At 38.1% G+C, this 27,854-nt stretch overlaps 1 protein-coding gene across 2 annotated transcripts in view; it reads left to right on the top strand.

The window, feature by feature from the left end:
• The window catches only part of LOC123527300 (abhydrolase domain-containing protein 2-like), a 44,168-nt gene that overhangs the window by 7,190 nt on the left and 9,124 nt on the right, over positions 1-27,854 (top strand). For both annotated transcript variants that reach the window (XM_045306694.2, XM_045306691.2), the window contains exons 2-4: positions 8,808-9,061; positions 14,503-14,675; positions 15,796-15,963. In XM_045306694.2, the coding sequence (XP_045162629.2) occupies positions 8,862-9,061; positions 14,503-14,675; positions 15,796-15,963 (541 nt within the window). In that variant the 5' untranslated portion in view covers positions 8,808-8,861. The remainder of the gene's footprint in view (positions 1-8,807; positions 9,062-14,502; positions 14,676-15,795; positions 15,964-27,854) is intronic.

Here is a 27,854-nt window from a genome sequence, read left to right as displayed (position 1 = left end):
GTCTTACAGACAGCTCTTGTTTTAATGTTGCGTCGCACGTAGCTCCAAAAGTATTTGACCTAGAGTCACCAAAGTTTACAGGAATGTTGGTCAGCATGTGCAGTTGTGCACCTGGGGTTTCGCATCCGGATTTACTCAATATTGTAGGAGTTATGGCCCCTGACCTAGGAAAAAATTGTCATTTTAATAGCAACATATTGTTTTCCCAAAGTTGATCTGTGTTCTTTGTCATGTAGTGGGGGCATCTGTGTCCCATGGACACATTTCTAGTTGAAATAGAAACGTCAACAAAACCTATGTTTAATAAACATCTACATGCTGTCTAGTTCAAAGAACTCTGATTCTGAATACAAGGAAATGCTTGCTGAACTTGAGAAATTCTTGAAATCTATAAAGACTCACATGACATTATCATCTGCGGAGATATGAATGCATTTCTTATAAGAAATAGTGGTAGAGATTTACTCTTTCAATCTTTCGTTGATGAAAAAAATCTTTTAACGTCTGATAGACAAAAGTGATGATTATACTTTTTATCACCATAATGGAAAATTTATGTCAAAAATAGACTATTTTCTCTTTAAAGTAACAAATGCTTGTAAAATTTTGAAAATACATACTCATGAAATGCATAGTTTGAATTGTTCTGATTATACTTTGATGACGCTGATTTTAAACGCTGAAACTAGAAAACGACACGTGAATTTAAAACCTAAATCTGTTATTCCGAAGACAAAATGGTCTGAATGTAATACGAAAATATACAAGAATGAAGTAGAAAAATCACTGAACTCAAAATCCGAATCAACAAAAAGGTATTCAGTCGAAGGAAAGATTAAACACTTGACAGAATCACTTCACAGTGCAGCAAATAAACCAATTCCCAGATATCAGAAACTGAAAACTTTAAAAAAGAAAGGTCGGGGGATTTGGAACCAGCAAATAGGAAAAATTGCAAAGGAGGCCAAACTAAGTCATTATGAATGGAAGAAAACTAATAAAACATGTGAGAAAACCAGAAATAAATTGAAAAGCAAGAAAAGACTGTAATATGTCAACAACAATGCCAAGCCTATGCTAGACAAAAGCAAAACATATAACAGAAATAATGAAAACTAACGGATCAAATAACAAATTATTTTACAAACTTGTGAATAAACAAAGAAAAACAGTTAATGACAATGTGCAAATGCTAAATGTGGATGGTAAAGAAACTCATTGGAACTGAAAATATCCTGGCAGAGTGGAAATCATTTTGAAAAAGGCAACCCCGATTCAGTACAATATACCAAAAATTGATAAAGTACACTAGCAGAAGAACAAAACATTATATTGAAAGAAATTTATTAGAGACAAATATACCTTAGGCCAGTGTCACACCTGATGTACTGAAAGCAATTGAATCCTTAAACTCTGGAAAAGCTTCGGATGTTAACGGTTACTAATAATTTCAAGTGACATTTCAAATACAAATATGGCAATAGTGCCTTCATAACTGAATAATAATATGATCTTTGAAGAACTTTATGTTCTTCTTCATCTGAACTGTGGATATTCACAGCAATACATAAAAAAGGAAAAGACAAAATTTTTAACAAATAACTATAGAGGAATTGTAGTCTCTGACATCCTTGCAAAAATATTGGAATCTATTCTGAAGAAAAGATTAGATGCTATTTTTGATAATCAGCAAAACCCAGTACAAAGTGGCCTACTGAAACAGTTCTTCTATGAGTGCAGCTTTCTCTTTCCTCGTTACTCAAAGCATTTGTAGTATCACAGGGAAGCCAACCACTACTCTTTGTAACACTTGATGCTCAAAAGGCGTTTGACAGAGTCAACCATGAGATTTTATTCAATAAACTTTATGACTGAAAAATTGTTGAAAAAGACGTTAAACCTGAACACACACACACATTTTCATATTGGTGTTCAAGGATCTTTTTGGCTACTTCTAAGAATCTATACAGACAGTCCACAGTGAAATCAAATGTGAAGTAGTTGTTCTGAAGACTTTGAACTCACACAAGGTACCAAGCAAGGGGGCCACATATGTCCACACATACAACATATATCACAACATTTGCTCACACAATACAAACAGTGGGATTATGTGCTTCCCTCGGAACGTAAAAGTACAGCCCCTACATGTGCAAATGCACAGCATGACTTTCAAACACACGGCAGACTTCAATCCTGCCTCGCCATGGTAGATTTTATACAAAAAGAGAACTAGCAAGATAAATCCTGATAAATCAGAATACTTGCTGTTGGGAAGTCAGTCACCAAACGTTACAATAAATGGTCAATCGATCTTGTGTGTTCATCATTAAACACTTAGGTTTAACGAAACAACAATGATTCAATAGATACAGATTATTATGATAAATAAAAAGCACAGAAGACAGTATATTCGCTTCTGGGGACCGTCTACATGCATGTCAAGGAATGTCCAACCAAAAGCAACAGATAAAATATGGATGACATATGTTCAACCTGGATTTCTATAATGGCATTGCAGTACAACTTTAAACAAAAACAAGCCCTCAGAAAACTAGAATTTACCAGATAAAAATTTATCGCAAATTCAAGGTTGCCAGCATAGAACGTCTAAGCTGGGCTGTCCTACCACAGCTGCTTGGAGGTGAACCGGTTGAACTGACTATAGACAGGACACACTAGCACTTTCCTAAACTACAAATTACCAATCTTTTGATATATGAATCTTGACAAGACAACTTGCCATGGTCAGATATTAATAGGTTATTCATTCTCTTCAAATGTCAAATAATTTTAGCAAATAACGCGCCTACCTTCACCAGAAGAATTACTTTGTGACGTTCTCAACTAAGGATAATTGGAAACACATTCATAAAAGCAATACTATATACTGGGGAAACTGTGGAAAGGAACTTCACTTAAGTCATCATAGCAATAGCTATCTCCGGTACAAAAGGATCCTGTCAGTAGTCCGCAGCAACTATGGACGGTCACGAATCTAGACACATGAATTAACGAGCAGAGAGCAAAGGGCCAGATTGCTTACTGGAAGAACATACTCCATGCACACTGGCTATATTTAACCAGAACACTGTCCTTGCAACCTGGCAAATTATGCAATGAAGAGATGAAACTAGAGAACACCTTTGGCTCGTTGCAGTTACTTTCAAACATTAAGGAAGGGTTTATCCATGAAATTGAAAGCATTCTTACGGATGAAACCTGTTTAATTTTATCAGCAACACGAAGATGTTCTTATTCAGACAATTTTAGACTGTACACATGTTTCCTAACATCATTTCAATTCGACAAGCAGGTTGTGACATAGGCGCTGGTCCATGCTTATCGCCACGTTGAACAGCTGAGAGTCCGACCAGCCTGTCGTAGTAGTAGCGGGCAGCTAGCATATCAATGCCCACTAATAAAATAACCAGTCCTCCAATTAATTAACGGGATTTTGTGTCTGACCTAGTTTTAAATTGATGGCCGACACAGTGTATATATATATATGTTATCGCATAAGTTATTAGTAGAGACATAGAATCTGGAAATTATATTTATGAAATTATTAATTCTCGGAAGAGAAGTGCGCCGCAGAGAACGGCCGGAACTACAAAGACAAAAACACAACTGTCTAACTGTCTTGGATCCCTCTCCTTTCCTTCCTTTGATGTAAATATTCCACATTCTCGGACAGTTCTTCATTCATACACTTTATGAAATTTACCACAAGTCTGTTAAGGGTGTTTTATGAATTTGGAGGACAGCATTTGTGTCCTTGAGCAATCGATTTAGCTCGGATTGGTTTCTGAAAAGCAGTAGTTTTCTTGATGCGGTGCAGGTTCAAGTTTTCAGTTACAGGCATGATGGATTTTCTCTTTTTTTCCTTGTTGGTGTGTGTTTTCCCTTTATAAATTACATCGGTTATCACACAGACCATTCTATTTATATAGATCCTATCACACTTTTTCCTTCCTATTGTGACATCCCAATTGGTTTAAGTTTTTTATAACTGGAAATCTATATCTCCCTAGCCATTGTGGGTTCACACGCTTGCAGTGTACTCGTTCCTTAACATTATTTTGCTTTTTAACAAACTCATGCCCCTTTTTAAGCCCCCCCCCCCCCCCCCCCCCCACATTTTTAGGGGGCACTTTGAGTTACCCTTGAACATCTGTCTGTCCATGCATCCTTCTGTCCGTCCGTCCGAATTTGTGTTGCACATATCTCAAAAAGTATTTGACCCAGAGTCATCGAACCTCACAGGTTGTCAGTCGTTCATGTGACGTGTGTCCCTGTATTTTATTAAACTCAGCCTGCAATGCTCCATGTGAGTTATTGTGATCGCTCGATGTCCGTCATCTGTCTGTCTGTCAACTTTAGCTTGTGTAAGTGTAGAGGCTGTATTTTTCATTTGACTTCATGAATTTGAATCAAATGTTTGTTCTGATCAAAGCTAGGTCAAGTCAAATTGGGTTCATCTTTGGGGTCAAAACTTAGGTCACCCGTCAAATCAAGAAAAACCTTGTGTATGCCACAGGGCTGCATTTTACACTGGATATTCATTGAAATTTATCAGAATGTTTGTCTGGGATTAAATCTAGATCAAGTTTGAATTGGGGCATCTGGATAAAAAACTAGGTCCCCGTCAAATCAAAGAAAAACCTTGCATATGCGATAGAGGCTATTTTCAATTGATCTTCATGAAAGGTTGGTCAGACTGATGCCTTGATACCTAAGTCAAGGTTCTCAATTGGTCATCTTGGATGTAAATGAGATGTGGAACCACAATTGTTCCTTTTGTTGGCGCATAAGAACTAGACTGGGTTGGGCTCCGTAAAACCCAAATAAAAATGGATCAAAAACTAGGGTTCACTAGGGGTCAAATCACAAAGAAAAAACCTTGTGGTACATTGCATGGGGACTGCTTTTACACGGGCTCTTCATAAAATTTTGATCAATGTTTGTCTGGAATGAAGTTTGGTCACGTTCAAATATGGGTCATGTTGGGTCAACTGCTCAAATCAAAGAATAAACCTTGTAGCAAAAGGCTGCAATTTTTCACTGGATCTTCATGAAAATTTGATCAGAATGTTTTTTTGATAAATCTAGGGTTGAGTTAAATAGGGGTCATCCTGGGGTAACGAACTAGGTCACCCAGTAAATCAAAGAAAAACTTTGTGAATGCACTAGAGCTACATTTTAGGCAGGATGTCATATGACTTTGATGACAATGTTTGCTTGAATGAAAATTATGTCAAGTTTGAATATGCGGGTCATGTTTGGGTCAAAACTAGGTCCCCTGGACAAATCGAAGAATAACCGTGTGTAGCAATAGGGCTGCATGTTTCAGTGGATCTTCAGAAATTTGATCAAATTGTTGTGTCTTGATGAAATCTAGGTCGATTCAAATATTGGTCATTTTGGTCATAAACATAGGTCACCTGGTCAAAATCAAAGTATACCTGCCCTATGTCAAAAGAGGTTGCATTTAAGCAGGATATTCATTTTATTTAATCAAGCTGTTCTCAGGTGAGCCACCTAAGACCATTTGGTCCTCTTGTTTTTAATTGGGATTTCAGACAGCCAAACCACAGATTTTGTCACATATATCTCAAAAAGTAATTTGATGTAAGTTTTGAAACATTATGGAATTTATTCAGTATGTAAGCTGTGCAAGTAGAGCCCTTGACTTAGTCAAAATATGCATAAAGGGACTAAAAGTTTGTGTCGCTTCATCCTCAAAAATATTTGAGTAGACCTCGTAAAAACATTACAATCGTTTGTGTAAGTTTCACCGTGCTCTGTTGGGATTTGGCACAGGCAGACCAGTTATGGTCCTTAGCTTAGTAAAAAAAATACAGATTAAGTGCTAAAAAGTGTCTTGCATATTTCTTAAAAATCATTTGAAATAGAGTCATGAAACCATGTAGAAATGTTATTCAGCATGTCACAGATTTATGAATTTTTAGTTTTGTGGTGGAGTTCACTCTGTAAGACCAAGGTTAGAACGCCTTGCCAATAGTCAAAAACAACATAGGATCATATCGAAGTTGGGTCACATTATTCTAAAAAAGTATTTTAGCCTATAGTCATAAACCTTTGATACAGTGAAGTTATATAGCTGGTGGTCTGTTTGGGATTTCACTCAGCCAGACTAGAGTTATGGTCCTCAACTTAGTGGAAAATACACATGAAGTGCTGCAGTTATCTTAAAGAATATTTGGCCTAGAGTCATGAAACCATGCACAGTGACAGGAATGATTCGGTGCACCAGTGTCCTATGGATACAAATTTAAGCTGATATAATATCTCAGTTACCATTGCTGGAAATGAATTAAAATTTACACACTGAATCAGCTGTCACCGATAATCTGACAAATTATAACAATGCCGGTACATATAATTCAGTATGCGTTCTTTCTCATAGAGTTATGCCAATGTCCCACTATAGCATCATAAAGTGGGACGTACTTGTAGCTCAAATTTTCATTAAACCAGAATTTTTAACGCTCTGTCCCGTATAATTTTTATGTGAAACGGAACTTGAAAAGTCCCGCATTGCTCTTATTAATTCATATTTAAGATTTTAAATATATGTACAAAAGACAGTTTTCTGGAATATAATATAATAATATTTGGCAGAATTAAAAGCTCGTGTCAAGACAATCAACATTAATCTGTGTAAATTCATAGGGGGGTTTGAAAATAATTTGACACAAATGTGCGTGTCCGGTCCATATCTTTTTGGCACATGGAGGGATTTGAAATAGTTTGCCACAAGATGATTCATTTAATCAGGGTGTGGTCGTGTCAGTGAACCCCGGATCTCTTTGGTCCGGGTCATGTCACAATTTGACATATCGGTTTTCTGCATGCAGTCATTATTTTTATACACCTGTTTGAAAAACGGGATGTATTATGGGAACTCCCTGGCGGGCATGCAGTGTCCAAAACGTTGTCGCACTAATCTTCTTCATGCATGTAGGGAAGTCCAATGGTAACTTGTACAAATGTTTCATAATTAGACGGGGTGTCGTGCACAAATCAGTCCCCCTGGTCTAAGGTCAATGTCACACTTGAGATAACGGTCAGATGGCAGTAATGACTTTTTCTGGGGCTTCTTCTCATGCATGAGGAATTTTTTGATGTAACTTGGCACATTGTTTCACCATCATGAGAAAGGGTGTCACCGCACAATCCAGGTCTAAGGTCAGGTCACAGAGGGCAAAGTCCGATCCAAGAATGACGTGTCCGGAAAAAAACAGCATTTCTTTTTCTTCTTCATGCATAGAGTGATTTTGATGTATTTGGCATAATTGTTGCACCATCTTGAGAAGGAGTGTTCATATACAGGTTCCCTATATTTCTAATGTCAAGTCCAACACTTAGAGGTCAAAGGATACAAATGAACCTAATTGTCCAGAGCATTTCTTCTTCATGCATGGAGGGATTTTGATGAACTTGGCACAGTATCGTTCACCATCAGAACAGGGTGTCATGCACAAGACCAGGTACCCTAGTTTTAGAATTACTACTTCTTCCCTTTGTTGTTACTATCAATAGCTAATCTTGTACTTTACTTTTTAGCTTGGCTGACTTTTTTTCAAAATCTCAAATGTATTGTTGTCACTTTTAAAAAAAACCAACACGCCGTCGGCGCGATCAAGTTTGTTTAGGTCCAACACCTTTTCTTCTCAATCACTGGACGAGCTACAGCTTTGAAACTTGGCAACACTTGTTAACCATCATTAGAGGACTCTCTATGTAGGCCAAGATCCATAACTCTGATATGCATTTTCTTAGAATTATGGCCCTTTTTGTACTTAGAAAATTCGAGTTTATTTGTTAATTTTTTCGTTTTGGTCACCTTTTCTCAAAATCTATCAGTGCTACAGCTTTGAAAGGGACAATGTAGGTCAAGACTCATAATCTCACCTGCATTTTGTCAGAATTATGGCCGTTTTACTTAGAAAATCAGAACTATAACTCTTTTCTTACATATTGTCCAGGCACTTGCGATGAGCTATGGCAACCCCATAGGCCTGCGTGCCTCTTGTTTTATTATATATTACTGGTTGTAGGGAAAAAAATCGATAAAACCATTTTTCTACTAACTCCATCAATTGTGCGGTTAATTTTGACCTCTCTCTCTCTAACCAACGTACCTGGTAGGATTTTTTATGTGCCCTTTTTTTTTGCAAAGATACTTCCTTTGTTTGTTACTATAAATAACTTATATTGTTAACGTAAACTTTTTTTAATAATTGACTGTAGGGAAAAACAATAGAACCACTTTTCGTGGACAACAACATAGATTTGATGACTGTATTTTAAGGTATCCCTTCGACCTGGTAGGATTTTTTTTTGTGGCTTAGAAAAACAAAGAATTACAAGAATTACTACAGAACTTACTACACACCATGCAACAGAATTAAAATTTCCATTGCAATACAGTGCTAGTTTAAAAAGAAATTTGCTATGACGAAGCATTGGATGGCACTCTTATTTTTATTTTTAGTTATGTGCAGACAACTGTAGTCATTCTTGAGCACTTCGGACTTCGGGGGCTTCGGGGCATTTGTCCACTAATAGTGACGCTGTGGTTACGTAATATAATTAATAGCCTATTTTGGTCGTTATCATTTATTAATCTATCCCTCAGGACATATGCATGATATAAGTTTTTTGCTTTTCATTATATAAATACAGTGTCATTTATTAGACAATTCTTGGATAAATTAGCACATTTCAAATATGCATGTGAATATACTCATCCGTACATGACTGTTGCATTTATTTTGCAGCTTGGATATATCAATCTGTTACTGACCTACCAGTTGATTACACATTAATTAAAGATGGGATTATTTTGGCTGGTACCAGTTTTGCCTTCGTCTGGTATGGGAATATATTGGTCATTTCCCATCATCATATTTTGGATGGTTTTAAGACTACTGCAGGTCCTCAGTTCCCCAGAAAAACCCAAGCTATACTACAGGACGTCAGGATCACCATTCATACAAGCAATACTTGAAAGTTGTCCTATACTTACTCAAATGTGAGTGTTATAATTATTTATAAACGTATAAAAGGGACACCCTTCACGTGAGGAAGCAAATCCAGCTGGCTTACGGAAGGTCATGGTTCACTACCCCAGTTCTACCCAGGTGCCCCCGCCCCGGATGAAATTATACGGAAGGGGTCACCTTGGTTCTTCCCCTCAGCATTCAAGCTGGAAAAGTCCTCCATCAGGACCTAAAATTGTTCGGTGTCGACGTTAAAACCCAACAAAATAAATAAATAAATATAAAGGGACACAACCCTGGATTAATATCTAACTATCATACAACTTAAAACTGATAAATTTAGAGTGTGCATCAAGAGAATATGAATATCATCAAGAATTTGATTAGCTTTGATACCTTTTGCTGTATGACTTGCAATACAGCTAAAGTGATACTAATTCCTGTCATAATTTTGTTTTTAGCTCACCTGAGCAATGCTCAGGTGAGGTTTTGTGATCGCTTCAATGTCCGGCAATCCTGTGTCCTCTGTCTTCTGTCGTCTGTCTGTCTGCTGTCACATTTTAGCTCTGTATGCGATAGAGGCTGTATTTTTCAACTGATCTTCATGAAAATTGGTCAGAATGATTACCTTGATGAAATCTAGGCCGAGTTCAAAAATGGGTCATCTCGGGTCAAAAACTAGGTCACTAGGTCAAATCAAAGAAAAACCTTGTGTATGCAATAGAGACTGTTTTTAGCTCACCTGAGCAATGCTCAGGTGAGTTTTTCTGATCGCTCGATGTCCGGCGTCTGTCGTCCGTCGTCTGTCGTCTGTCAACATTTAGCTTGTGTATGCGATAGAGGCTGTATTTTTCAATTAATCTTCATGAATATTGGTCAGAATGATAATCTTGATGAAATCTAGGCCGAGTTCGAAAATGGGTCATCTCGGGTCAAAAACTAGGTCACTAAGTCAAATCAAAGAAAAACCTTGCGTATGCGATAGAGGCTGTATTTTTCATTTAATCTTCATGAATATTGGTCAGAATGATAACTTTGATGAAATCTAGGCCGAGTTCGAAAATGGGTCATCTCGGGTCAAAAACTAGGTCACTAGGTCAAATCAAAGAAAAACCTTGTGTATGCGATAGAGGCGGTATTTTTCAAATAATCTTCATGAATATTGGTCAGAATGATAATCTTGATGAAATCTAAGCCGAGTTCGAAAATGGGTCATATGGGGTCAAAAACTAGGTCACTAGGTCAAATCAAAGAAAAACCTTGTGTATGCGATAGAGGCTGTATTTTTCATTTAATCTTCATGAATATTGGTCAGAATGATAACCTTGATGAAATCTAGGCCGAGTTCGAAAATGGGTCATCTCGGGTCAAAAACTAGGTCACTAGGTCAAATCAAAGAAAAACCTTGTGTATGCAATAGAGGCGGTATTTTTCAATTAATCTTCATGAATATTGGTCAGAATGATAATCTTGATGAAATCTAAGCCGAGTTCGAAAGTGGGTCATCTGGGGTCAAAAACTAGGTCACTACGTCAAATCAAAGAAAAACCTTGTGTATGCCTTAGAGGCTGTATTTTTCAATTCTTCTTCATGAGTATTGGTCAGAATGATAACCTTGATGAAATCTAGGCCGAGTTCGAAAATGGGTCATCTTGGGTCAAAAACTAGGTCACTAGGTCAAATCAAAGAAAAACCTTGTGTATGCGATAGAGGCTGTATTTTTCAATTGATCTTCATGAATTTTGGTCAGAATGATTGTCTTGATGAAATCTAGGCAGAGTTCGAAAATGGGTCATCTGGGGTCAAAAACTAGGTCACTAGGTCAAATCAAAGAAAAACCTTGTGTATGCGATAAAGGCGGTATTTTTCAATTGATCTTCATGAATTTTGGTCAGAATGATTACCTTGATGAAATCTAGGCCGAGTTCGAAAATGGGTCATCTGGGGTCAAAAACTAGGTCACTAGGTCATATCACGTAAAAACCTTGTGTATGTGATAGAGGCTGCATTTTTCAATTGATCTTCATGAATTTTGGTCAGAATGATTACCTTGATGAAATTTAGACCAAATTCGAAAATGGGTCATTTGGGTCAAAAACTAGGTCACTAGGTCAAATCAAAGAAAAACCTTGTGTATGCAATAGAGGCGGTATTTTTCAACTGATCTTCATGAAATTTAGCCAGAATGATTGCCTTGATAAATCTAGGCCGAGTTCGAAATTGGGTCATCTGGGGTCAAAAACTAGGTCACTAGGTCAAATCAAAGAAAAACATTGTGTATGCAATAGAGGATGTATTTTTCAATTGATCTTCATGAAATTTGGTTAGAGTGATTGCCTTGATGAAATCTACGTCGATTTTGAATATGGGTTATCTGAGGTCAAAAACTAGGTCACTAGTTGAAATTAAAGAAAAATCTTGTGTATGCGATAGAGACTGTTTTTTTCAATTGATTTTTATGAAATTTGGTCAGGTTGATTGCCTTAATGAAATCTAGGTCGAATTTGAATATGGGTCATCTGAGGTCAAAAACCAGGTCACTTGGTCAAATCAAAGAAAAAACTTCTGTATGTGATAGAGGCTGTATTTTTCAGTTGATCTTCATGAATTTTGGTCAGAATGATTGCCTTGATAAAATCTAGGTCGATTTTGAACATGGGTCATCTAGGGTCAAAAACTAGGTCATATCTAAGAAAATGCTTGTTTTATCGCAAGAGACCAATTTTTTGGTCCAATCTTAATGAAAATTGGTCAGAATATTTGTTTCCATGAAATCACTAGGTCAAACATGTTTTACACTGTTATGGAGTGTTTCTTAGGTGAGCGACCTAGGGCCATCTTGGCCCTCTTGTCAATTAATCTTCATGAATTTTAGCCAGATAACCTTGATGAAATCTAGGCCGAGTTTGAAAATGGGTCATCTTGGGTCAAAAACTAGGTCACTAGGTCAAATCAAAGAAAAACCTTGTGTATGCGATAGAGGCTGTACTTTTCAATTAATCTTCATGAATTTTGGTCAGAATGATTGCCTTGATGAAATTTAGATCAAGTTCGAGTATGGGTCATCTGGGGTCAAAAACTAGGTCACTAGGTCAAATCAAAGGAAAAGTTTGAATATGCGATAGAGGCTGTATTTTTCAATTGATCTTCCTGAAATTAAGTCAAAATGATAACCTTAATGAAGTCTAGGCTGAATTTGAAAATGGGTCATCTTGGGTCAAAAAGAAGGTAACTAGGTCAAATCAAAGAAAAAACCTTGTGTATGCGATAGAGGCTGTATTTTTCAATTGATCTTCATGAGATTTGGTCAGAATGATAGCCTTGATGAAATCTAGGTCAAGTTGGATTATGGGTCATCTGGGTTCAAAAACTAGGTCAGTAGGTCAAATCAAAGAAAATACTTACTAAATAAATATTTTTTTCCATGAAATCACTAGGTCAAACATGTTTACTCTGTTTAAAATGTTGTGTTATGGTGTGTTTCTCAGGTGAGCGACCTAGGGCCATCTTGGCCCTCTTGTTTGTTATAATGGATAAAAAAAATGGATATATATATTTGAAATTTTTCTGAAGTTTATATTATTTTAAAATGATATAAATACATGTATGTGGTTTCTCAGATTCAGTTTTTAGCTCACCTGTCACAAAGTGACAAGGTGAGCTTTTGTGATCGCGCAGTGTCTGTCGACCGTCCGTCCATAATTTGCTTGTGACCACTCTAGAGGTCACATTTTTCATGGGGTCTTTATGAAAATTGATCTGAATGTTCATCTTCATGATATCTAGGTCAAGTTTGATTCTGGGTCACATGCAGTCAAAAACTAGGTCAGTAGGTCTAAAAATAGAAAAACCTTGTGACCTCTCTAGAGGCCATATTTTTCACAAGATCTTCAGGAAAATTAGTCAGAATGTTAACCTTGATGATATATAGGAAAATTTTGAAACTGGGTCATGTGCCTTCAAAAACTAGGTCAGTAGGTCAAATAATAGAAAAACCTTGTGACCTCTCTAGAGGCCATATTTTTCATGGGATCTGTATGAAAGTTGGTCTGAATGTTCATTTTGATGACATCTAGGTCAGGTTTGAAACTGGGTCACGTGCGGTCAAAAACTAGGTCAGTATGTCTAAAAATAGAAAAACCTTGTGACCTCTCTAGAGGCCATATTTTTCAATGGATCTTCATGAAAATTGGTCAGAATGTTCAACTTGATGATATCTAGGTCAAGTTCGAAACTGGGACACGTGCGATCAATAACTAGGTCAGTAGGTCAAATAACAAAAAAACCTTGTGACCTCTCTAGATGATGTATTTTTCATGGGATCTATATGAAAATTGGTCTGAATGTTCATCTTCATGATATCTAGGATAAATTCGAAACTGGGTCAACTGTGGTCAAAAACTAGGTCAGTAGGTCTAAAAATAGAAAAACCTTGTGACCTCTCTAGAGACCATACTTTCAAATGGATCTTCATGAAAATTGCTCAGAATGTTCATCTTGATGATATCTAGGTCAAGTTCGAAACTGGATCACGTGCCGTCAATAACTAGGTCAGTAGGTCAAATAATAAAAAAAAACCTTGTGACCTCTCTAGAGGCCATATTTTTCATGGGATCTGTATGAAAGTTGGTCTGAATGTTCATCTTGATGATATCTAGGCCAAGTTTGAAACTGGGTCAACTGCGGTCAAAAACTAGGTCAGTAGGTCTAAAAATAGAAAAACTTGTGACCTGTCTAGAGGCCATACTTTTGAATGGATCTTCATGAAAATTAGTCAGAATGTTTACCTTGATGATATCTAGGCCAAATTCGAAACTGGGTCACATGCCATCAATAACTAGGTCAGTAGGTCAAATAATAAAAAACCTTGTGACCTCTCTAGAGGCCATATTTTTCAATGGATCTTCATGAAAATTGGTCAGAATTTTTATCTTGATCTAGGTCAGGTTCAAAACTGGGTCACATGAGCTCAAAAACTAGGTCACTATGTCAAATAATAGAAAAAACAACGTCATACTCAGTTCAAAACTGGGTCATGTGGGAACAGTTGAGCGATTCAGGACCATCATGGTCCTCTTGTTTATAACTGAGTTTGAAGCAAGTGCTTTTAAATATAAATACTTAATATAAAGGGCTGATGCCTTTTCTTTTCTTGACAATTTAGAATTCATGAACTTTGGTATTTGATAAATAGTACTCTGGTATAGCTAAACATTAAATTGAGGTATTGGACACGAGCTGAACTGTCACTGTATTTTATTCTTGGCAGAATTCATGCTCACCTGTCACAAATATGTCTCTTCATACCTGAATTCATGACATGCTGCGGACATTAAAAGTTTAATTAAATCTGTTAACTTTCTTTATGATGCTTTTATTAACTGACATTTCTAGTAGGCATTTAACAGCAACAGTTTTGTTCATTATCATAAAAAAAAAATTTTTAATGATTATTGCATATTTCTTTAAAAAGATTCAGACCGACTGTGTTGTGGGGTAAAAGTGGACATTTCCAGACAGTTGTACATGTTAAGATGGGTCGTACAAAACCAAGATGGCCTGATAGTCAGAGATTTCATATTCCTATGCCAGATGGCGCCACCATGAGCTATGACCTGTTTGATCCGCATGAAGAAGGACATAGAGGTTTTTAGAGTTTTATCTAGATAAATTTTATCTCTTCTATCTAATAGCAGATCTGATAAACTGACAAGACTGATGAGAACAATTTTTTCACAGTTAGCTCTTAAATTCCAAGATCAAAAGAAGACACATTTGAAATATCCCTCTCCCTGTTCTTTGAAGAATAATCAGAAATTTTGTAAATAAGGTCCAAATATTAAATTGTTTTCATATTATTAAAGAGATTACATTCTATACAGTGAATGATTGTCTAAGTCTGAAAAGAAAGAATTTCTTAAACTTGAAATTTCGTTTAAAGGTGGATAATCAGATTTTGGCTAAGTAACAGATTTGTTTTAAACTTTAACATCTGATCATTTACACTCATTTATGTTCAGTTAGCGCTTAATACAAGTTAGGTTTTCACTGGAGATATTTTTTATAATTGGTTTTCCTATTGCAGTTGCCCAACCAAGATCGAGTTATTTTATCATAAGTATAAATGTGATAAACATACTTTACCTAAGAAAACGTATAACTAACCGATATATTGTATTATATTCGTAAAGTAATTGCATTAACAATTACATATATAGATTGAATTCATTAGAAATGCAAGTTTGAAAAATTATTATTACCTCCCTTTGCCTATCTTGGTTGCGCAACCAAGATAGAATGGGAAAAAAATGAAATTCAGAAGCTACATGCATTTTAAAACCCAACTTTTGATTCAGATTGTTAAATATTTGGTATATCTATCCAATGCGAATGTAAAACCTGGAATTATATGGAAATAAAAAGAAATACCAAGCATTTTAAATATTTTCATATTAAAGGGGAGTAATTACAAATTTTTATGAAAATCAATAAAGTATACATTTCTAACAGGGATCTAACTCTAAGTAATGGGTATTTTTGTTTCTTAAATAAATCTCTAACAGAATATACAAAAAGTAGAAAATGTCACTAAATTTTGCTTAAATGTGATTGACCACCTTTAAATAATGCACACCAGTTATGAACATCTTTATGCCAGGATGTGTGTGTAATATTACTTTCCTTGATGTTTTCCTGGCATTCTGGAAACAAACGCATTTTACAACAAAAATTACTTCAAGTATATCTTTCATACTTCATATTACAGCTAAATTCACTCTGGCCCTGTGTCCAGGTATTGCCAACAGCAGTGAGTGTATCTATCTCAGAACGTTCGCCTCCTATGCTCAAACCCATGGCTTCAGGGTGGCAATCCTCAACCATCTTGGTGCACTCAAGAGTGAAAAACTTACATCACCTAGAATATTCACTTACGGTATGTTTGTACCTGCTATATACCACTGCCTTTGCAGACAAAAGCAGGTATCACCTATATATTGACATGTAGTATATTTTCGAGTTAGCAGAAAATTCTTCCAAACATAGTAAACTTTTACGATAAATGTAATTTACGTAAAATTTATGTCAGGGTTACCTTTCCATACATCGCATATTCTGTAGCATTTTCCAGAACCGTATGGTTTGTAACAATACTTTGTTTGACAAAGTTATCAATTATGTATAAAGTGTAACTTAGTAAATCTGACTGACAATTTTGTTTTGGATTTCTGTTCAGGATTGATAAACAAGAAAAAAAACTCATGTGAAAGGGTTGATAATATTTCCAGACTTTGATGTCAGATTTTTGACTTTGTTCAGGATAATGATATTTACATCTGTTTCTGATATAATGATGTTATTATGAGTCATGGTCACAGGAGAATGTCATAAGACAAAAGATGATGATAAGATCTTACATCCTGTAATGTTTGTATAGTTGTTTGTAGTATGTGTTTCCTTAAAATCACCAGTGAATTAGAAAATCACCATGTAATTTGCTTAGTTAGAAGTTAGTTAAAGAATGAACTAAATGTGAATCATGTATCATGGTGAATATTTGCCCTACTTCTTTCCCATATTTTTTTTAGTTCACTTGAGCAATGCTCATGGTGAGCTATTGTGATCACGCTGTGTCCGGCGTGCGTGCGTCCATCGTCAACAATTATGTTTAAAAGACATCTCCTCCATAACCACTGAATGGATTTAGATGAAACTTGGCGTGGATGTTCCTTGGATGGTTCTCTACCAAAGTTGTTCAAACTGTTCCGCTTGGTTGCACATAGGGGCCGCCAGAGCTAAAAATAGAAAAATCTTCAAACGACATCTTCTCCTAAACCAATGGTCTGATTTTGAAATAATTTCACACCAGTAGTTCTTATGTCACCCTCTACCAATAATGTTCAGATTATTAGTCCCCTACTGGTTGAAAACCAGTTTCGGGGACTATAGGAATGCACTTTTCCGTCATTCCGTCCGTCCGTCTGTCCGTCCGTCTGTCTGTCCGTCCGTCCGTCTGTCCGTCCGCAATTTCGTGTCCGGTCCATAACTCTGTCATCCATGAAGGGATTTTAATATTACTTGGCACAAATGTTCCCCATGATGAGACGACGTGTCATGCGCAGAACCCGGACCCCTAGCTCAAAGGTCAAGGTCACAATTGGAGGTCAAAGGTCAACAGGGCCTTTTTCCTGTCTGGTCCACAACTCTCCCATCCTTGAAGGGATTTTAGTATTACTTGGCACAAATGTTCCCCATGAGGAGACGACGTGTCATGCGCAAAACCTGGACCCCTAGCTTAAAGGTCAAGGTCACAATTGGAGGTCAAAGGTCAACAAGGCTTTTTTCCTGTCCGGTCCATAACTCTCCCATCTATGAAGGGATTTTAATATTACTTGGCACAAATGTACCTCATAATAAGACGATGTGTCATGCACAACTTTCAAACCCCTAGCTCAAAGGTCAAGGTCACACTTAGCAGTCAAATGTTAACATAGCATGAACAGGGTCTGTTTGGTGTCCGGTCCATAACTCTGACATTCATTTAGAAATTTTAATATCACTTAGCACAAGTATTCCCCATGATGAGACGACGTGTCATGCACAAATCCCAGACCCCTAGCTCAAAGGTCAAGGTCACAATTGGGGGTCAAAGGTCAATAAGGTTTTTTCCCTGTCCGATCCAGAACTCTGTCATCCATCAAGGGATTACAATATTACTTGGCATAAATGTTTCCCATGATGAGACGACGTGTCATGCGCAACACCCAGTACCCTAGCTTAAAGGTCAAGGTCACACTTAGAGATCAAAGGTCAAGAGGATTTTTTTCCTGTCGGGTCTATAACTTTGTTATGCAAAGCAGGATTTAGATATCAGTTAGCACAAATATTCCCCTGGATGAGACAACATGTCATGCGCAAGAACCAGGTCCCTAGGTCTAAGGTCAAGGTCATATTTAGAGGTCAAAGGTCAAATTCAAGAATGACTTTGTACGGAACATTTCTTCTTCATGCATGGAGGGATTTTGATGTAACTTGGACCAAATGTTCACCACCATGAGGCACCCTTGTTTGTAGAATTACGTCCCCTGTTGTTACTATAAATAGATTTTATTGTAACTTTTTTATTACTGGCGGTAGAGAAAAATCGAGACCACTTTTCTGTGGTACAGCATGCATGTTACATCCAATTTTTAGGTGTATTTTGACCTATCTGTACCTGGTAAAGAGTTTCTTGTGGACTTATATTATATAGATTTTTTTTTTTTTTTTTTTTTTTTTTTTTAAGATTAATTTCCCTTTGTTGTTACTATAAATAACTTACATGATAACATTTTTATAATCAGCCAAAAAAAATTCAATATGAAAACAACTATAGGTTTTTATATATATAAATTTTAATCCAAGTGTTTTGTTATAACATAGTGTATATATAGTACAATATTGTTTATACATCATTGACAGATATCAGTTCATTATGTTATACTGCAGTAGAGAAAATTAGGTGCCTTCCAGTAGGGGACTTTGTATTGCATGGCAATACTTCATTCACTTGTTTTGATTCGTCAAAAACATGGCCACCAGGGGGCGTGGTCACTTTTCCCTATATGTATATAGTGGAAACTTTCAAAATCTTCTTGCGTGAAACTGCTTGCCCGATTTTAGAATAATTTTACACAAATGGTCCTTGTGTCACCCTCGATTAAGATTGTTCAAATTATTTTGATTCATCAAAAAACATGGCGGCCAGAGGGCGTGGTCATTTTTCCCTATATGTATATAGTGGAAACTTAAAAATTCTTCTTTTGTGAAACTGCTGGCCCAATTTTAGGATAATTTTACACAAATGGTCCTTGTGTGACCCTCTACCAAGATTTTTCAAATTGTTCCGATTCGTCAAAAGACATGGCCACCAGTGGTCACTTTTCCCTATATGTATATAGTGGAAACTTTAAAATTTTGTGTGAAACTGCTAGCCTGATTTGAAAATAATTTTACACAAATGGTCCTTGTGTGACCCTCTACCAAGGTTGTTCAAATTTTTTTGATTTGTCAGAAAACATGGCTGCCAGAGGGCAAGGTCATTTTTCCCTATATGTATATATAGTGGTAACTTTAAAAATCTTCTTTTGTGAAACTGCTAGCCCGATTTGAAAATAATTTTACACGAATGGTTCTTGAGTGACCCTCTACCAAGATTGTTTAAATTATTTCGATTTGTCAAAAAACATGGCTGCTAGGGGGTGTGGTCACTTTTCCCTTTATGTATATAGTAGAACTTAGAAAATCTTCTTGTATAAAACTGTTAACCTGATTGTAAAATAATTTCACACACATTTTCCTTGTGTGACTTTTTACAAATCCTGTTTAAATTTTTCTGATTCGTCAAAAAAAAAAAAAATGTCCGCCAGAAGGCATAATCACTTTTCATCATCAATTTCTTTAAACAACATCTCCAAAACTACTGAATGTATTTTGATGAAACTTTACACAAATGATCTCTGGGTAGCCCTCTTTTAAAGTTGTTAAATGGTTCCGGTTCATTGAAAATACGGGTTTTTTTTGTTAAAAATAGGTTCAGAGATCAGACTTTAAAAATCCTTATCTATAGAGATTTGATATTTGGCATGTGATAAAAAGGGTTTGAATTTTGACTCTACCATAATTGACCAAATTATTGCCCTAAGGTCAATAAAATGGCCATGCCCGTGTCTGACATGTACTTACTATAGGCTTATATATAAAAACTTTGAAAATCTTCTTCTCTGAATCAATAATAGCTAGAGCCTTGATATTAAGCATGTGATATCAGATTTGTTATATCTGCCGTAATTATTCAAATTATTGCCCTAGGTTCAAAACTTTGTGTGACATGTATCATGGTTCGCACAGGTCCTTGAAAGTCCTTGAATTTGATCCTAAGTCCTTGAAAAGTCCTTGATTTTTTTCTTTCAAAAATCCCCTGAAAAAGTACTTGAATTTTGAAAAAAAAGGTAGAAAAGTCCTTAAATTTTGCTAAAAACGGGGGTGCAATCGTATTGTAGGGGAAAAATACAAAAAATAAATAATAAATAAGTCAAAACGAGCGAAAAAACGGTGTAAAATAAAAATACATGCACACCCACGGAGGGAACGCTAGTTGAACACCGTTTCGGTACGGAAGTTAGATACGGAATAGCGATTTTCACAACGTTAAAATATTATGCGCAAGGTCATTGTAGCGTGACTTATCAACAACAACAATGAGTGGCCCAAAAAATAAATGTAGTTTCGCCAATAACACTCCGGGAGAACTACGTTCCAACGTAAGTCATGTCTCAACGATATCATGTGACATATCTCAACGACTTCTGGTTACCGTATCGCTCAATATGACACGGCATATATTATTTTCATATATAGCAATTACTTTTATGATATTTACTTATGTCTTGACTTGAACATGTATTCAGATTCTAAAAGTAATCGCATAAATTTATCAAAACATTTAAATTTTAAAAACAGTTTTCTGTTATTTAGAAAATAGAAGCATTTTGCTATTTTCCAGAATAAAACAAATATACTACATTTTTCAACAGCAATACTTACTGACAGTCAATGATCGATTAAAGGCAATGCCAGTTATAATCTTAGAAATATATTACTGCAACTGCTTTTTCATAAACAGGCAATATTTATTTAGTATCATGTTCCTCACTCTAACCGATGATGTTACTAACTCTAAACGCGACATAGGTAAGCGTTACTGATACTCATCGAAGACTTGCGGCTAAACATTACTTATATTCGAGTGAAATGTACCAGCAAGTCTGTGACTGAAAATCAGATTTTGTCCAAAGTATGTACTAGTATTTTTATCCGTTTCTTTTATTATCATTTGACGGTTTCCCCAAGATATCTTACTAGCAATATGTACGGGGGAGCGCGGAGTTGACTTATACTATTGCATGCGCACTCCTTAATTATTATTAAGTCTGATAAAAGATTCTTTTGAAGCACAGGACGCAACTAAGAAACCTGAAGTAAGCATGTAATCGTAGGTTATTAGATTTGTATCTAGGTCTATGCACGCGTTCTGCAGCGGAAATAGAAACATATTGCGCGACTTTATGAAGAATGAATGCTTATTTATCCATGCAAATCTAAAAATCTTTTTATAATTACTACGTGTGTATTATTCCTTATATCAATGATAAAAAGTTGTTCTTGCATATCGGACTGGCGTTTCCGGTTATTTTACCCATGCCGGCAAAACCTATCTGGCACCCCCATGTCAGATGACTCTCGTGCTGTTAATGACAACTACTGGTTCATACACTAATAATATATTGTTTATGTAAAATACGAAAAAAGCAGGTACCTTCATAGTTTCTCTCCGTTCCTTATAGTATATTTCTCGATTCAAAATACGTTAGTTTACCATAAAAAACATAACGTTACGCTACAAACGACAAACTAAAGTGGAACTTTGTTATTGTGCGTAACGCAAAACATCATGTCGTCACTTCTGCTTACGGACGTTAATTTCGCGTGCTTTGTGTTCATTCTCCACTATAAGAAAGAATGCTAAAAAGAAACTATTTCTACCTTTTGTAAAATACGGTATGCAAGAAAAAACGTCTGCCAGAATAAAATGCTAACATGTTATACGATATGCAAGAAAAAAATCAGTCATGTGTTTACGAATCGGATGTAAATATCTGTCCCTCGGCCACCTGCGCATGGGCGGTAATTTGGCAAGCCTCATTACCGCCCAATGCACAGGTGCCCTCGGGACGGATATTTCTATCCGATTTGCAAACACATAACAGATATTATTATTCTTTAACCCAAGTGGAACTGAAAATGTCCAAGTTAAAGAACTTAAAAACATTATGACATCCATTCAACTGACGCCACAATTGACGATACGCACCCGAAATAAAAACTAAAACGTCAATATTTATAGGTTATTGACCTTCTCAGATCGTTCAGCATGACTTTTATGTCGTGTTATTGGTACTACTTAGTTTCTCAGCATGACCGTTTCGGCCTGGGTGGTTCCAATACTCCAGGTTTCATAGCCATGGGTATTGTATAATCACCCCTTAGATATGGTGCCTGCTTTTTAATTTTGTCTTGTGACAGTTCCTGTGATATGCAGGCTCCATAACCTCAGATCCCCCTTCTAAATTCCAGTTTGTTTAGTTCTGCCCATTGTTTTCTCGTTTGGGGCAAACCCGTTATTTTATCTGGAGACCATACGCCGCTTTTCATGGAATTACACGCCACAACACGTGTCATTGAAGGTTCCATGTGCACCGCCGTATGAATACATCTGCGGATGTCTCTAAATTGCTCTTTGTACTTTTAGCAAGTTTAAATGTTGAGTTCTGCTCAACCCGGGGCTAGAGGGCGTGGACGGTAGCATGCATTTCCACTACCGTCCATGAACAGGCTCAATCAAACCAAGCCTGCAACATTTTCGTTTTTGTCGTGTTGAACGATCTGTGGAGTTTCCACTTTTTCTATTTTTGTATGTGGATATAATGCACTTGTTCTGCAGCAGTAAGATTGCGCGACTTTAGGAGCGAAAGAACGAGTGCATATCTATGTACAAAGTTGATAACGTTTTTATTACATACCTACTATCAAGTAATTACTTTATGTCTAAATTCTCTTTCTGGTATGAAAAACAGGAAAAAATACGAGAAGAATTTCTCCGAAAATCTAATAAACAAATCAAGCTGCCGCGTATTCATATTTTCCACAAGTTGAAACGTCAAATAGATGTCGCATCGTGCGCATGGACGTACATCATAGACATCACGCGATTATTTCTATTTAAATGTTTAGAAAACATTACTCTCCGATATGAAAGCGTTGTCTGCAATATTTACAGTTTAATATATGGGAGAGTGGTGCCTTTCAGTAATAATGGCCCTGCCAAGGTGATAATTGCCCGATGGCTATTATTTTCTTTTAGGGCCATTATCTCTAAAAGACACCGTTCTCCCATCTATTTACCTGTTTATTACACGTGTACCTATAATCGTTTAAGAAAAGTTTAAAGTGCATTTTTCATTTGTTCAAGCATTTACTGGGGTTTTTCAGTTTCTATACCATTTGGATAAGGGGCTACATGTTGTATAAAATCAAATGCCTTGATAGTTGTACTTTCTTACATAAAGCATAATTTAGGTTTGAAAAGAAAAACATTTCATGAAGAATTGCTACGAAGTTAATATACGACTGGGTTGTGCTTTCTTGCCATAATGGCACGTCTAGTGTTATAACCGCCCAAGGGCTTTATTCCGAGGACCATTATGAAACTAGGTGTGCCATTGCGGCTAGAAGGCACAACCAGCCGTTAATGACACTTTTTTTTAACATATACGTTCACTTCATATTTATTTTGGTATTTTCATTTTATATATTTTCCAAACACCTAAAAGAATTATTTGTTTTACTTTTTTATCAACAATGCCATCAATATTTGACAATCGACCTGTAACAGCCCAGTTTTTCCCCCAGCCAGTTCTTTCCCCGGGGAAAAAACTGACTGGTCAATTCTTTCCCCCGGGGAAAAAACTGACTAGTCAGTTTCTTCCCCCCCCCCTAGTCAGTTTTTTCCCCCCTTGGAATAAGTTTTCTGATAGGGAAAGAAACTGACTAGTTAGTCAGATTTTTCCCCAGGGAAAAAACTGACTAGTCAGTTCTTTCCCCCTAGTCAAAGTTTCCCTTCAAGTACTGGATTCTTTCGGTATTGTTATTTGGGATACAAGTGTCTATTCATTTTCCATTTAAATTTCAGATGAAACGGGTATTGTTTTTCATTTGAATAAACCTATATGTTTCTTTTTTTGTACCTTTAATCAATGTTTTTTTGTCAAATCAAATTTTTAAACTTCTGTTTGATTGCCATTACTGTTTAATATCTGTCAGTTGCGGGGAAGAAATTGACTGGTCAGTTCTTTCCCCCTTGCATATACTTGACCTATCAGGTGGGGGAAAAAATTGACCAGTCAGTTCTTTCCCTCCAAGCCAGTACTTGACCTGTCAGGTGGGGGAAGAAATTGGCCGGTCAGTTCTTTCCCCCCTAGCCAGTACTTGACCTGTCGGTAGGTGAGAAAAAATTGACCTGTCAGTTCTTTCCCTCCTAGCACTTGACCTGTCAGGTGGGGGAAGAAATTGACTAGTCAGTTCTTTCCCTCTAGCATATACTTGACCTATCAGGTGGGGGAAAAAATTGACCGGTCAGTTCTTTCCCCCCTAGCCAGTACTTGACCTGTCGTGTGGGGAGAAGAAATTGACTGGAGAGTTCTTTCCCCCTTGCATATACTTGACCTATCAGGTGGGGGAAGAAATTGACTAGTCAGTTCTTTCCCCCCTTGCATATACTTGACCTATCAGGTGGGGGAAAAGATTGACCGGTCAGTTCTTTCCCCCCTAGCATTATACTTGAACTGTCAGGTGTGGGAAGAAATTGACTAGTCAGTTCTTTCCCCCCAAGCCAGTACTTGACCTGTCAGGTGGGGGAAAAAATTGGCCTGTCAGTTCTTTCCCCCCAGTCAGTACTTGACCTGTTGAATGGGGAGAAGAAATTGACCAGTCAGTTGATTCCCCCTAGCATATACTTGACCTATCAGGTGGGGGAAGAAATTGACTGGTCAGTTCTTTCCCCCCTAGCATATACTTGACCTGTCAGGAGGGGGAAGAAATTGACTAGTCAGTTCTTTCCCCCCTAGCCAGTACTTGACCTGTCAGATAGGGAAGAAATTGACTGGTCAGTTTTTTTCCCCCTATACATAGATAGTACTTGACCTGTGGTGTGGGAAGAAGAAACTGACTGGTCAGTTCTTTCCCCACAAGCCAGTACTTGACTTGTCGGGTGGGGGAAGAAATTGACCAGTCAGTTCTTTCCCCCCTAGCCAGTACTTGACCTGTCGGGTGGGGAGAAGAAATTGACCAGTCAGTTCTTTCCCCCCAGTACTTGACTTGTCGGGTGGGGGAAGAAATTGACCAGTCAGTTCTTTCCCCCCTAGCCAGTACTTGACCTGTCGGGTGGGGAGAAGAAATTGACCAGTCAGTTCTTTCCCCCCAAGCCAGTACTTGACCTGTCAGGTGGGGAAATAAATTGGCTGGTCAGTTCTTTCCCCCCTAGCCAGTACTTGACCTTTCGGTAGGGGAGAAAAAATTGACCAGTCAGTTCTTTCCCTCCTAGCATATACTTGACCTGTCAGGTGGGGGAAGAAATTGACTAGTCAGTTCTTTCCCCCCTAGCATATACTTGACCTATCAGGTGGGGGAAAAATTGACCGGTCAGTTCTTTCCCCCCTAGCCAGTACTTGACCTTTTGGGTTGGGGAGAAGAAATTGACCGGTCAGTTCTTTCCCTCCTAGCATATACTTGACCTATCAGGTGGGGGAAGAAATTGACCAGTCAGTTCTTCCCCCCAGCATATATTTCACCTATCAGGTGGGGGAAGATATTGACCAGTCAGTTCTTTCCCCCCTAGCATATAGGTGGGGGAAGAAATTGACTAGTCAGCTCTTTCCCCCCTTGCATATACTTGACCTATCAGGTGGGGGAAGAAATTGACCAGTCAGTTCTTTCCCCCCTAGCCAGTACTTGACCTGTCAGGTGGGGGAAGAAATTGACTAGTCAGTTTTTCCCCCCTATATATAGATAGTACTTGACCTGTGGTGTGGGGAGAAGAAACTGACTGGTCAGTTCTTTCCCCCAAGCCAGTAATTGACTTGTCGGGTGGGGGAAGAAATTGACCGGTCAGTTCTTTCCCCCCTAGCCAGTACTTGATCTGTCGGGTGGGGAGAAGAAAATGACCAGTCAGTTCTTTCCCCCCTTGCATATACTTGACCTATCAGGTGGGGGAAGAAATTGACTAGTCAGTTCTTTCCCCCCTAGCATATACTTGACCTTTCAGGTGGGGGAAAAAATTGACTGGTCAGTTCTTTCTCCCCTACTATTATACTAGAATTGTCAGGTTGGGGAAGAAATTGACTAGTCAGTTCTTCCCCCCCCCCCTCCCTTGCATAAACTTGACATATCCGGTGGGGAAAGAAATTTACCAGTCAGTTCTTTCCCCCCTAGCCAGTACTTTACCTGTCGGGTGTGGAGAAGAAATTGACCAGTCGGTTCTTTCTCCCCTAGCATATATTTGACCTATCACGTGGGGGAAGAAATTGACCAGTCAGTGCTTTCCCCCCTAGCCAGAACTTGACCTGTCGGGTGGGGAAATGAAATTGACCAGTCAGTTCTTTCCCCCTAGCCATTACTTGCTCTGTTAGATGGGGAGAAGAATTGGACCGGTCAGTTCTTTCCCCCACCTAACAGAGCAAGTACTGGCTTAGGAGGGGAAAGAACTGACCAGTCAATTTCTTCCCCCACCTGACAGGTCAAGTACTGGCTAGGGGGGAAAGAACTGACTAGTCAATTTCTTCCCCCACCTGACAGGTCAAGTACTGGATAGGGGGGAAAGAACTGACTGGTCAATTTCTTCTCCCCACCCAACAGGTCAAGAACTACTAGGGGGAAAGAACTGACCGGTCAATTTCTTCCCCCACCTGACAGGTCAGTACTGGATAGGGGGGAAAGAACTGACTGGTCAATTTCTTCTCCCCACCAACAGGTCAAGAACTAGCTAGGGGGAAAGAACTGACCGGTCAATTTCTTCCCCCATCTGACAAAGCAAGTACTGGCTAGGGGGGAAAGAACTGACTAGTCAATTTCTTCCCCCACCTGACAGGTCAAGTACTGGATAGGGGGGAAAGAACTGACTGGTCAATTTCTTCTCCCCACCCAACAGGTCAAGAACTAGCTTGGGGGGAAAAAACTGACCGGTCAATTTCTTCCCCCACCTGACAAAGCAAGTACTGGCTAGGGGGGAAAGAACTGACTGGTCAATTTCTTCCCCCACCTGACAGGTCAAGTACTGGCTAGGGGGGAAATAACTTAAGTTATCAATTTTTTCTCCCTCCTGATAGGTCAAGTATTGGCTAGGGGGGAAAGAACTGACCGGTCAATTTCTCCCCCCACCTGACAGGTCAAGTACTGGATAGGGGGGAAAGAACTGACTGGTCAATTTCTTCTCCCCACCCAATAGGTCAAGAACTAGCTAGGGGGAAAGAACTGACCGGTCAATTTCTTCCCCCACCTGACAAAGCAAGTACTGGCTAGGGGGGAAAGAGCTGACCGGTCAATTTCTTCCCCCACCTGACAGGTCAAGTACTGGCTAGGGGAGAAAGAACTGACTGGTTAATTTCTTCTTCCACCTAACAGAAGCAAGTACTGGCTAGCGGGAAAAGAACTGACCGGTCAATTTCTTCTCCCCACCCGACAGGGCAAGTACTGGGTAGGGGGGAAAGAACTGACCAGACATTTTCTTCGCCCACCTAACAGAGCAAGTACTGGCTAGAGGAGGAAGAAATGGTCAGTTCTTTCTAGCAAGTTCTGGCTAGAGGGGAAAGAACTGACCAGTAAATTTCTTCCCCCACCTGACAGGTCAAGTATATGATAGGAGGGAAAGAACTGACCGGTCAATTTCTCCCCACTTAACAGAGCAAGTACCGGCTAGGGGGAAAGAACTGACCAGTCAATTTCTTCCCCCACATGACAAAGCAAGTACTGGCTAGGGGGGAAAGAACTGACTGGTCAATTTCATTTCCCCACCCGACAGGTCAAGTACTGGTTGGGGGGAAAGAACTGACCAGTCGATTTCTTCCCCCACCTAACAGAGCAAGTACAGGCTAGGAGGAAAAGAACTGACTGGTCAATTTACTTCCCCAACCTTACTGCTCAAGTACTGGCTACGTGGGAAAAGAACTGACCAGC

The sequence above is a fragment of the Mercenaria mercenaria genome, chromosome 1 (genome assembly GCF_021730395.1).
Source record: "Mercenaria mercenaria strain notata chromosome 1, MADL_Memer_1, whole genome shotgun sequence".
Classification (NCBI taxonomy): Eukaryota; Metazoa; Mollusca; class Bivalvia; order Venerida; family Veneridae; genus Mercenaria; species Mercenaria mercenaria.
This window is presented reverse-complemented; position numbering and strand designations above follow the sequence as displayed.